The following is a 9,103-nucleotide window of genomic DNA, read 5'->3' as shown; positions in this document are numbered from 1 at the left end:
GATACAAACTCTCTTAGTTTTTCGTTACCTTTTTGCCTTACCTTAAAAAGATTCGATTTTCTGGTTTCGACCTTTATGGCTATGGCTTGTGCTTTTATAAAGGAATTTGCATGCATAGAAAAAGAATCGATAGAGTTAGGCGGTAAATTATGATACCATATCATTGCTCTCTTTGACAAGGTTTCATCAAACTTCTTTAATAATACAGATTCGATCTCGTCATCTTCTAGATCGTTTCCTTTGATGGCACATGTGTAAGAGGTGACGTGTTCGTAGGGGTCGGTCGTTCCATTGTATTTAGGAATTTTGAGCATGCGGAACTTCTTGGGTATCGGTTTTGGAGCCGCGCTCAGGGGGAAAGGCTTTTGCACGAACTTTTTGGAATCCAAGCCCTTCAATATTAGTGGTGCCCCCGGGATCTAATCAACCCTGGAGTTATAAGTTTCCACCTTTTGGTCGTTTGCTTCAATCTTCCTTTCTCCTGATTCTATTTATTTTGTCAATTCTTCGAGCATCTTAATAATTTCGGGATTAGTCCCCGATTCTTATTCATTTGACCTCACTATAGCTGGCCCCGTTTTGTGGGTGACTTCTTGGGGTGGACTGGGCTCGAGCCTGCTTGGTGCCTGGGTTTGGCTCTGCAACTGGGCTATCACTACTTGTTGAGCTTGCAACATTTCGAAAATCATACGCAGGCTGATCCCGTCCTCTCCAGCGTTTTGTGTATTTCGAACTGCAGATCGAGTTCCACCATGAATGTTTTTTTCTGGGTCGGAACGATGGTTCGCCTCAATGGCCACATGTGAATTAACGTCGATTGGATCTACGGCCCGAGTTCCAACGGGGTCGACGAGTGGCATTTCATCCCCGGGAGTTAGGTTGTTATTCTCATCTTGAAGGCCAACTTCGTTGTCGATAGGTAGGGCCATTATTTGAGAGTTTGTCATTTTTAACCTGAAATCGAAGACACTTCCAAGAACAAGCATGAAATAGTGTGTTTTACAGAGATTCGTACCAAATAACCACTATTATCCTTAGCCCTACGGTGGGCGCCAAACTGTTAAAAAACGGATAGAGTTGAATTTATATATAGTTCTAAGGATACGTGATATAACTTGATACAAATTGAAAAAGTAAGTAGAAATATATATCGAATATTGACTGTAAAAAAGGAATGAAATACTAACCAAATTGAATAGAGAATGATTTATAAACGAGCAAGATGAATCAATGTTCAAAACTCAAAAAAGGATAATCTCTACTATATATCAGTGTAATAATCTTTGAAATGTGAGAGTGTATTAATGTCTGAATCTTGAATGTTGAATGTGCCTTTCACAAATGATAGCCACTCTTCATATATTGGATGAATCCTACTTTGTATATAATTAAAAATATATAGTGGGGATCCCATGATAGATTAGTTAATTAGTTTTTCCTTGATTTCCGCCGAGGTTCTCTTCCCTAGTGCGGCTACAACGACTCTTTGTCTCTTAGCTCGATCTCAATCTTAGTTGGGCTCGGTATTGGTCGGTCTCTGGGGCTCGACTCGAGCTCGATATTGATTCGAGCTCGGTATTGATCGGGCTGAATCTCGAGCTCGATAACACCACTTCACATCATAGTTCGATTAGGACTCGAGCTCGGTATTGATCGGTCCCTGACTCTTGAGATCGATAACCTGGCTTTAGATCTTATCTTGATATTACGATGATGACCCTCGGTCCATCATGTTCTAATCTCGACTAATTACATGAAGGGCAAAACTATTTTGACCGTATACATATATCAACTATGCTGGATCCGCCCCCGGCCAAGATTGCTTAAGTTGTTTCAGGATGCAGCTATGCGGAATCTTAAACCTTGTTTTAACAAGCAGCTATCAAAGAGCTTAGTATGAGTATTACTCCATTTGATCCAAGACCGAGAATTTCTTTGGAGAACGAGATGCAGAAGTGGATGGAGCTTATTTATAAATGATAGGTCCAACTAAACGCATCATTTAGATTGGAACATAATTCATTTAAAAAACACTAAAATTTCTACAAATATTAAATTATGAAACCATAATTTTAAAAAGTGCAATGAACTAGTGGCAAGGGCCCTTAAACGTTGAACTCATCTAATTTAATGCTTCTTGTTACACCTAGTATTTCTTTTGTTTCAGTGATGGTGATGTACCAGACCTTGATATTTTCAACACAGGTAGGAACCTAGGAGATTAATGGGTAAAATCAGTTGCCGAAAGAACAAAGGGTTGGAAAAAAGGGTACGTTAAAACCTCAAATTCTGTTGCTTTAAACGGATTGGTGCAATGCAGCAGGAGCAAGCGACTGGATTTCACCGTTGGCAAATCCAACCCCGCATTAGCAAGTACAACCAAAGATGCACAAATATGCAAAGCTCTCTTACGTAGTTGCTACAATATCCGTTATGAACTCCAACAATTCAAAATCCACCGTGAATTTTGATTCACCACAGACATTTAAGATTTCTCTAAATTTCAAGCATCTGAATTCCCCAAGTGCTAATAAATCCTTATGTCAGATCATAACACTTAATATGCATATTATTATAGCAAGCAAATGCTTTATTCCTAAATCTGGATTCAGATTCAAGTGCCACTTTTAAATGGACGAATCACATCTTAGAATTAACATGGGAAAAAACAAAAAAGTAAGGAAGAAGATCACGTAAGATGATTGATTCTTGACATGACTGGAGATCTGGATGTCTTCATCATCAAATATTCGACACTTGGTTTTCTGCTTACATCTCAATCTTGGAGGTTTTAACCACTTGTACAAGTTCTTGGCAGAAAAGAGTAGCTACAGAAAGTAAAGTTGATTAGCATCATGAATTCTGCATAAAACTCGAACTATACTCATGAGATAAAGTAATAGGGCCAATTTGGCACTAGAGTGGCCTTATTTAGGGCACTGATGATATATGTAAAGAAAGTTTTTCAAGAAAAGTTCCCGTGAAGGCTGAAGCAAAAAGAATATAGTATATCTTCAACATAAAGTAATTAAGAAAGCAAAAAGTTCTCTTTGTTTGCAAGAGGTATACTCAATGAGATTCAGCACTCTCCTCTCCCCTGTCTCTCTTTGGCCCCTCTCTCTCGCTCTCTTTCTTCCTCTTGTTCTCTTTAGTTTCCACCATTTACCATACTTTAACAGAAAGCCATCTAGCTCTGTTAAAGTTTTGTTGCTTTCAGTTACTGCAGTAATTTTTTTAGCATAATAAGTTATTTAGTTTTAGGATAAATCTACTTGTTAGAATTTAAATTTATGTTAGATTTTTTAGGTTTGTTGAGATGTTTCAGAATTTTTGAATTCTTGTTATGCAATTTTTTTTGCATATTATGCTCTCAGGTTGGCTATTTAAAGCCCTCTATGTTTAATAAAAAAGTAGAGACATTTTCAATCCATATTTCTAATATTTTTGATGCCCAGCCTTTAAAAAAACTAACAGTGGTATCAAGAGCTTTATTGGTCTTACGGGATCTATGAGCTCTTCCAAAGAACCATTTCCAAATCATTTTTAACCAATATCAATTTTTAAAATTCATTTTCAAACATAGCAAGCATCGGTCTCTCTTTAAATGCCCCACAAACTTTCACCGGTGAAAACTATTAGATTTGGTCAGTGAAAATAAAATCATATCTTAAAACCTATGATTTATTCAATATTGTAACAATCCTTACGAGCAATCTCTGAAAATTCTATCATTGTCCAAAATCAAATATTTTCAAAAGAGATTTCAGATAAGACAAGGTCATTAAGGTGTTTTTTATGCACAAAATCATAAGACGAAAAAGAAAGATGAAAGAAGAAAAAGAACTGCACTACAAAAGTATGCAATTTCAGCGATGCTCAAAACAATCCTCAAGCACAAACAATAAAAACAAGAATTGAGGAGGAGCAACTTTTTAAATTGCAGCAAAGGATGAGTGTTGAAGTTTTGTTGCTTTAGTTACTGCAGTAATGTTTTTAGCATGCAAATTCTCGGCTGTAGAATGCAAATTCACAAATTTCTACAATTATCCATAGGGTTGTGCTGTTGCTTTTTCTATGCTTATGTTGGTCGTCTCTACAGAAAATAATGACTAATTGCTCGTTATTCAATGACTAACAAAAGATGCTACTGTGCTTGATGAAATAATTGAATCTTAGGCTTGAATTTCGAAGAAAAAAGCTTTATAATGTGGAAAATATCTTCTTTCCTGATTAGCTTCTCAGTGGTCCCTCAGTGCCATCGGATTCGGGCCTCGACTCTTCCAGTCTTTTGGACATGAATACATGATGGTAGAGTGTGGACAGTGCTGCCAATGAAGTCAATAATAGGCGAATGACTTGCCTCCTTTTTTGACTGCATCAGATACCAACAGCCAACAAGCCAAACAACTTATTTAATAGTACTGACTTCGGATAACTAGTATACAACATTATCCTCATAGGCGGATTCTATAGGTAAAATTCTACTGAACCTATTACTTTTGGTTCAAACTGTGTACATTTGCAGCAAAAAAGAAAAAACAAGTTAAAACGTATACATATAGTAAAATCATTATCGCTCTGACTTTAGATTCTGGTTTCACCTATGATTATGTTATAGATAATTAGAATATAACCAACATCATAAATTAGGAGTAAGAGGTCAACTTATTTTTCCAGGTCATCCTCCACCCACAACCAGTTGCCAACTTGTATAAAAAGGGTACTACAATCTTGGGAGAAATGCAAGAGAAGCCATGGCTTTCTTACACTATAGTTTTCTTCTCATACTTCTCTTCTGCATTTGCACTGCAGTGTCTGTCGATCCTCTGGGCAATTTTTGCGATGATGCAACCAAATTCAATAATGCTAAAACATCAGCAAATATTGGAAAGGTGTTGGCTAAATTATTATCAGTTTCTGCTAAAGATAGCTTCAGTACTACCTCCTATGGTGATGCTACGAACCAAGTCTATGGCCTGTACCAATGCAGAGGAGATATTAGCAGCAATGACTGCTTAAATTGCATCAAAGACGCAGCAAAGGAGATCCGAAAACGCTGTCCAGATCAAACTGATGCCAGAATTTGGTATGACTTTTGCTTCTTGAGGTACAACACTAAGAACTTTTTGGGACAAGTTGAAACAACTCCTGGTATATTCTACTACAATGTCGACTTTGTATCTGATACTGACTTCTTCAATAAGAAACTAGCGCAACTAAAGAATCAAATAACTGCAGAGGCTATTGTGCCAATGAACAAAGGACTTGGAAAAGGCAAGAGTATACTATCACCTTTTCTTACTCTATATGCCTTGATGCAATGCACAAGGGACATACCCGAGATAGACTGTGCTCAATGCTTGGCCACAGCAGTTGGCAATTTCCCCACTACTTGCTTAAACAGGAAAGGATGTCGAATCCTGTATAGCAGTTGCTACGTTCGTTATGAACTCTACCCATTTTTCTTTCCCTTAGATCCGAAAGAGAAATTAGCCAATGTGTCAATGAAATACTACACAATGAAAGTTTCCAGATCTTAGTCGGTTGTTGTGTAGTGCTTTATGTATTAAGAACATGAAATGTTTTTACTTGTTTGTGTTTTCATTGTAACATTCACATTTCCAATAATTACAAGTGTATGAGCAAGCTCAGTGCAGACAGTTCAACAAATGTTTTGTCTGCTCAGAGAAAAGCTATACTAGTATGTACTTGAGGTATATTACACATTGTTGTATTCAAGTTACAAGCTTTTGAATGTACATTCATTAATTTGGTGGCATATCCTTTTTCCCTAAGGACTTAGTTATTGGCTCTGCCGAAACTTCTAGCAAAAGGTACAACATCTTTGACATCATTCAGGCCAGTGGCATAAAGCACCAAAGGTTCAAGCATTAGGCTGAAACCAGAGGTTTTGGCAGAGCCATGCCTGCATAGATCTAGATACCATTCGTACTGCTGTTTTTGCAAGCCCAGTTCCTTCATTCTGCCAACAAATAAACTTGAACGAATTAGCACAATATCTATGAAGGGGTAAAAGCAATTCATCTGAATATTCAAAGTGAATTTGTTACCTTGAGCTCAACACATTGAACCGTTCTTCACTTTGGCTTCCCCTAATCAGAGCTCCCATCTGCAGATAAATTGATGTTAAGTTTAATTACCAATGGAGATTGCTGCTAGGATTATTATCACATGAATTAGTAATAGTAGACAACCTCTATTCTTTAAGGGGCTGTAACCCCTAATCAAATTGTTCTATATTACCTTTGGTAGAATCACATCAAATGTTGCAACTGTTTTGCCATCATCATTCAAACGGACATAAAATGGCTTAAGTTCTTTTGGATGGTTGTATACAATGACTGGTTTTTTATATATCTCATCAACCAAATAGCTGCAACCACAGATAAGAAATTAATGAGAAATATTGGCCTTACTCTTATCTAATTTATCCTGGAAAGCTTCTAGTCGTACCTTTCATGTTCTTCGGTCAAAGAAACTCCCAATTCTATCTTACTTTGAAACTTCTTCCCAGCAACCTGTTCTCATACCATTACACGACTATGAAGTACCCATTTTTAAAGATTTTGCCAGACATTCAAGAAATCATGACAAAATGAATATTACCTGTCTCAGAATTTCTATGGCTTTGGCATAAGAAATCCTCTCAAATGAACTTGATATGGTAAATTGGAGGCGCTCCATAACAGATTTGTCTATTCTTTTCAAGACAAATTGTAGATCTTCCACGCAACCCTCTAGAATCCTTTTGCATACAAACTTCAAAAAGTCGTTTGCGCAATCCATGGCATCCTGAAATTGTGGCAAAAGTAGCAAACTTAGTAATGAACAAGAGAAACATGGGAAATATCCCCCTGCAATTATACACTAGAAGTTATACCTCTAACTCTGAGAAGGCCATTTCAACATCTACCATCCATGTCTCAGCTAATGACTTTTTGGACTCTAATTTCTCTGCTTTAAATCTGGGGCCAAATGAGTAGACATTTCCTAGAGCACAGGCTTGACTCTCAAGATGAAGACGACCGGAAACTGTTAGATAAGTCTGGCGTGTAAAGAAATCTTTAGAGAAGTCAAATTTTCTGGTTTCAATTGTGACTCCAGATTTTGCTTTTTGCCTAGCTTCCAGCTGTGATACTAGCTCATTTGTTTTCATCAGGTCCTGCTGTGCAGCAAGTAAGGCTTCCTTATTGCTGTTAGTTCTGCTAAGTTCTTCAACTTTCTTAGTTTTTTCTTTGATAGAAGCCCGGATGGCTTCAACACTGACTCCAGCATTTTCGGTGGGACTAATTTGATCATCCTTTTTCCCCTTGCTAAGAAGAGTTGTAACAAGAAATTTCTCACTAAAACCTTCAGAATCAGTGCTTGTAATTATGGGTACTTGAACATGAAGGAACCCGTGATCTTGGAAGAAGGCATGAGTTGCCCAAGTAAGGGAATTATGAATTCGCATGACAGATGCCACCTGCAAATTAAAAGAAGAGAATCCAGATAAAAGAGGATACATAAGCTCACTAAATAACTTAAAATGAACTGATTAAAGAAGTTCCAATTTTGATTTGAGAAATTATATTGTACTCTAATTTCAAGATCCATAATTAAAAGGTTTAATATAAAGTTATCCCTACCAGAAAGTATGAGGTACCAATCCAATTTTATTCAACTGTACACGAAACTCCTAAAGACCTTAATTAGCAATTAATTCAAGAGAGAGGCACCTAACATGAGAGAATAAAAAAGCAAGCAAAATGTAATAGTGAATATCACCGTTGTTGTCCGTGGCCGAAAGTGGGAACAATCTCTTAAAGATTCCAGAGGCAATCGTTTTTTGGATAATGGATACTTAGATTCATCTACCAAACCAAGATGTAAGATTTTCTCTGCTTGCAGCTCAACATAATGTTTCCCCTGCACTGATGGCTGCTGCAATATACCTTCAATTAATACACATGTTCCAGTTGGCATAACTTGGCACGGATTCGCTAGTGCTGAGTTCACAAGAACCTGAGAAATGAATCATGAGCCTCAGATACAGAAACCATTCTGAAAGAGACATTCTGACAAACAGAAAGAGATCATATCATAGAATGTACCTGAAGACTGGGCACACAAGAACCATCACTAACTTGCAATATTGAGATTGAGGGCTGAGGTGCTTTTCGAATAACAGCATCCAGTTTTTCACGTACACGATATTCCCCTGCCCCAAAAACCTTCATAATAGACCTAATTAGTGGAATCCGAGATTGAAAAACCTCAGAACAGGTAACATCGTTTGGACTCACCACCTGAGGAGCAGGGGCCGCTGGTGGTGGCGTTACAGGTTGTTTTCTGATCTCCATAGAGGATTTAACCCACCCCCCAATTACTACACTCTGACCTATCAATCCAACCCCACCATCATCGCGTCCTAATATAATTTTCAACATCACCCTTTTCGTGTATTTCGAAAAGGTGGCTGGCATTTCAACCGGAGCTTGTTCTGACGCCATTTTTTTAATAAAAAACTTTGACTAAGAACGAGAAAAATGTACAGTTGTTGGAGGTGTAGTGTTGATGGGGTTTGACTAGTGGGTAGGGGTTTATATTGAAGAAACATGGAGGAATTTTGATTCTTTGCTTGAGAAGAATCAAAATTAGGAGGAAGATGAAAGAAGAGGGTGTTGGGAAGTTTGGGGAAGAAGGAAAGGGATAGTCTGTAGGTCTTGCCATGGAGATATGGATTAAAGAAGGAGGCTAAGGTTTGGTATTCTTCAAAAGTCGGAAACTCGCGGGAGTTCCATGCTCCTACCGTTAACCGTTTTTCTTAACATCGATTATTTACCCGTTTTAACAACTTTTGCAAACAATGACAAAAATGGTCCCTTATGTTTGGTAGTAAACTCTAAAATAGTCCATCTGATATACCTTTGAGTAGTTTTGCGTTTTAAATTTATTTAAAAAGAGCACTTTTAGTCCATTAAATCTAACAATCAGAATTTAAAAAATATTAAAAGGGAACTCATATTTGGAGGTATGATTATTGTAACTTTGCTATTTGTATTTTATTTTTGGTGTCTGGTGTAGTTTTTGGTGTAATTTT

General features: G+C 37.3%; 2 protein-coding genes across 4 annotated transcripts; one reads left to right on the top strand and one right to left on the bottom strand.

The window, feature by feature from the left end:
- Window positions 1-4,647: 4,647 nt before the first annotated feature.
- Window positions 4,648-5,743, top strand: LOC107827691 (cysteine-rich repeat secretory protein 55-like). Its single transcript, XM_016654876.2, has one exon. The coding sequence runs from the start codon at window positions 4,755-4,757 to the stop codon at window positions 5,538-5,540; it is 786 nt and encodes a 261-aa protein (XP_016510362.2). The 5' UTR covers window positions 4,648-4,754; the 3' UTR covers window positions 5,541-5,743.
- Window positions 5,643-8,820, bottom strand: LOC107827690 (asparagine--tRNA ligase, cytoplasmic 2). Of its 3 annotated transcripts, none has more exons than XM_016654875.2 (9): window positions 8,310-8,820; window positions 8,115-8,234; window positions 7,789-8,025; window positions 6,902-7,486; window positions 6,628-6,813; window positions 6,475-6,539; window positions 6,265-6,394; window positions 6,072-6,130; window positions 5,643-5,983 (listed from the first exon to the last, which is right to left on the bottom strand). In XM_016654875.2, the coding sequence occupies exons 1-9, from the start codon at window positions 8,511-8,513 to the stop codon at window positions 5,800-5,802; spliced, it is 1,770 nt and encodes a 589-aa protein (XP_016510361.2). In that variant the 5' UTR covers window positions 8,514-8,820; the 3' UTR covers window positions 5,643-5,799. The 3 variants fall into 3 exon arrangements, with proteins under 3 accessions (XP_016510361.2, XP_016510360.2, XP_016510359.2); XM_016654874.2 differs by having other exon boundaries at window positions 8,307-8,818; XM_016654873.2 differs by having other exon boundaries at window positions 8,115-8,613.
- Between the last annotated feature and the right edge of the window lie 283 nt (window positions 8,821-9,103).

The sequence above is a fragment of the Nicotiana tabacum genome, chromosome 19, assembly GCF_000715075.1.
Source record: "Nicotiana tabacum cultivar K326 chromosome 19, ASM71507v2, whole genome shotgun sequence".
NCBI lineage: Eukaryota > Viridiplantae > Streptophyta > Magnoliopsida > Solanales > Solanaceae > Nicotiana > Nicotiana tabacum.
The sequence above is the reverse complement of the archived record's forward strand: the minus strand, read 5'-3'. Positions and strand labels throughout refer to the sequence as shown.